Below are 2,529 nucleotides of genomic sequence, written 5' to 3' on the forward strand. Positions count from 1 at the left end.
ACTTTGGAGTAAGCTGTTGGGGGAAGAATCAGTTTTGTGTTGTGTGTTTCCTTGACTGATGAAGCCTTCCGGATCAAAGGCGAAACGTTTCAGCACAAAAAAAGAAACTGTCCAGATGACCTGACTGAAAAATGGTGTTGGTGGTATACCACTTCCTGCCCTGAGACGCCGAATCGTTGACCAGTATTGTCTCAAAGTCGTATGGAAGTCATTTTCCATGGGCTCGCCGAACTCCTCCTACGCCTGAGTTTTTGCCTCAGTGACCACCCAAACTGCATATTGCTTGGACTGCCGGTACCCATCAGCTGCTTCTTGGGTCCCACAGGCCAAAAAGGTCTGATAGGACTCCTTCTTCAGCCTGACAGTATCCTTAACCACAAGTGTCCACCACCGGGTTTGAGGGTTGCCACCGCGACAGGCACCGACAACCTTGCAACCACAGTTCTGATAAGCCACCTCGACAATAGAGGAACAGAACATGGCCGATTCAGACTCAATTCACCCACCTCCCCCAGAACGTGTTCAAAGTTCTCCCAAAGGTGGGAGTTAAAGCTCCATCTCATTAGAGACTCTGCCAGATGTTCCCAGCAGACCCTCACAATACGTTTGGGCCCGCCAGGTTTGACTGGCATCCTCCCCCCACGATCGGAGCCAACTCACCACCAGGTAGTAGTCAGTGGACAGCTCTGCCCCTCTCCACCCAAGTGTCCAAGACATGTGGCCGCAGATCAGATGAGACAACAACAAAGTCAATCATCAAACTCCGGCCTAGGGTGTACTGGTGCAAAGAGCACATATGGACACCCTTAAGCCCCCAGTATACTGCCTCGTACATCCATACGCCGAGGTACGCACGTATGTACGCAGAGGTACGAGCGGAACCCCCAGGGCATGTCTGTGCAAAGCTCGAATTTTTACGACCGCATACGCGTACGCAGTGTCGCACAATAAACTGCCCAGCGACGGACTGTTTTGTATGCAACACCAATGTATTAAATTCCCCTTCTTCATCTCTGATCTGGCCTTTTCTTTTGTTTTTTTGCCAAGAGGCAGCGATTTCTTCCTCCTCCGTTGACGCAATGACTGAAATGGTGAGAAATGGAGGAATTTGTCACGAGCGAATTAAACTCAGGTCCAGCATGGCTGCAGGAGAGTCTGGAGATTTCCTGGTGTGCTGGTCTGATGTGTGGGCTGTAGAGCCAGCACTCTGTTTTTTTTTTTATTTTTTAGATCTTTTTATTAACAACATATAAACACAGAACACCACTGCGGCTGAGGCTGCCAGCGCTCGCTTTTTTTTCTTTTTTCCGACCTGTCAATCAATTCAGTAGGCGTGACAGCAAATGACCAATCTGCGACCTCAATTTGTCCCGAAGGTAAACGCCCCTTGTCTGTGAAGCTGCTCTGCAGCTGCTCGGGGTGTACGCTGGAGTATCATGTCTGAACCCTCTGCATACAGTACACACGTACGTACGCGTGAACGGACGTACGCGGCAGTATACTGGAGCCTTTACTCTTGTAACTGGTCAGCCTGTAACTACACATCTTGTAATTGGTCAGTCTGTAACTGTTCAGCTGGTAACTGGTTAGTCTGTAAGTGATCAGCATGTAACTGCTCAGCCTGTAACTGGTCAGTTTGTAACTGGTCAGCCTGTAACCGGTCTGCCTGTAACTGGTTAGTCTGTAATTGTTCAGCCTCTAATTGTTCAGCCTGTAACTGGTCTGTTTGTAACTGGTCAGCATGTAACTGGTCAGCCTATAACCGGTCAACTTGTAACTGGCCAGCCAGTATCTATACATCTTATAACTAGCTGGTCAGCCTGTAACCGGTCAGCCTGTCACTGGTTAGTCTGGAACTGATCAGCCTGTAACTGGTCAGCCTGTAACCGGTCAGGCTGTAACTGGTCAGTTTGTAACTGATCAGCATGTAACTGGTCAGCCTCTAACTCGTGATCCTGTAACTGGTCAGCCTGTATTCATAAGACACAAGCCACATTGTGTTCTAGCTGCCACTTGTTTGGCGGTTGAGCAGCCATGTTGGATGTCCATGTCCTAACCGGTGGAACTTCCTGTTGCCAGCTCAGATAATCTCACTGCTGTTATACAAATTGATTTTCACACTGAGTGCCCTTTGCACTCTGAACAAAGAGGAAAGAGCTCTCAGGTACAAAACACATCAAATCTTCTGTTAGACAAATGGTTCAAACTAAAATGAGTCGGATCTGAAGGTCAGGAAGTGGACCGTGGAGCCGATTTTGGCTGAGTTACCTCTCAAACCCCTAGGTGGAGTGCTTCTAACCTACATCCTGTAGTTTTAGCTTTATAATCAGAGCTGTATTTGCACATCGATATTTCTTTATAAATAATACAGCTTAAATGTTTTATGTATCTGAGCTTTTTGTATTTCTGCCCACAGATTTTGATTCCTGCCATTCACATTCACCTCACTAGTGCCAAAAACTGCTGTGCCAACCGCTGTGGGGTGAGTGTGCACTCCCTCCAATGTTTGTTTATATGAATAAATATATA

At 47.5% G+C, this 2,529-nt stretch overlaps 1 protein-coding gene across 1 annotated transcript in view; it reads left to right on the top strand.

The window, feature by feature from the left end:
- tm4sf21b (transmembrane 4 L six family member 21b) overlaps nucleotides 1-2,529 on the top strand; it is a 46,032-nt gene that overhangs the window by 34,154 nt on the left and 9,349 nt on the right. The window contains exon 2 of the mRNA XM_037681998.1: nucleotides 2,417-2,482. Coding sequence (XP_037537926.1) covers nucleotides 2,417-2,482 — 66 coding nt within the window. The remainder of the gene's footprint in view (nucleotides 1-2,416; nucleotides 2,483-2,529) is intronic.

The sequence above is a fragment of the Nematolebias whitei genome, chromosome 1, assembly GCF_014905685.2.
Source record: "Nematolebias whitei isolate Nwh7 chromosome 1, NemWhi1, whole genome shotgun sequence".
NCBI classification, from domain to species: domain Eukaryota; kingdom Metazoa; phylum Chordata; class Actinopteri; order Cyprinodontiformes; family Rivulidae; genus Nematolebias; species Nematolebias whitei.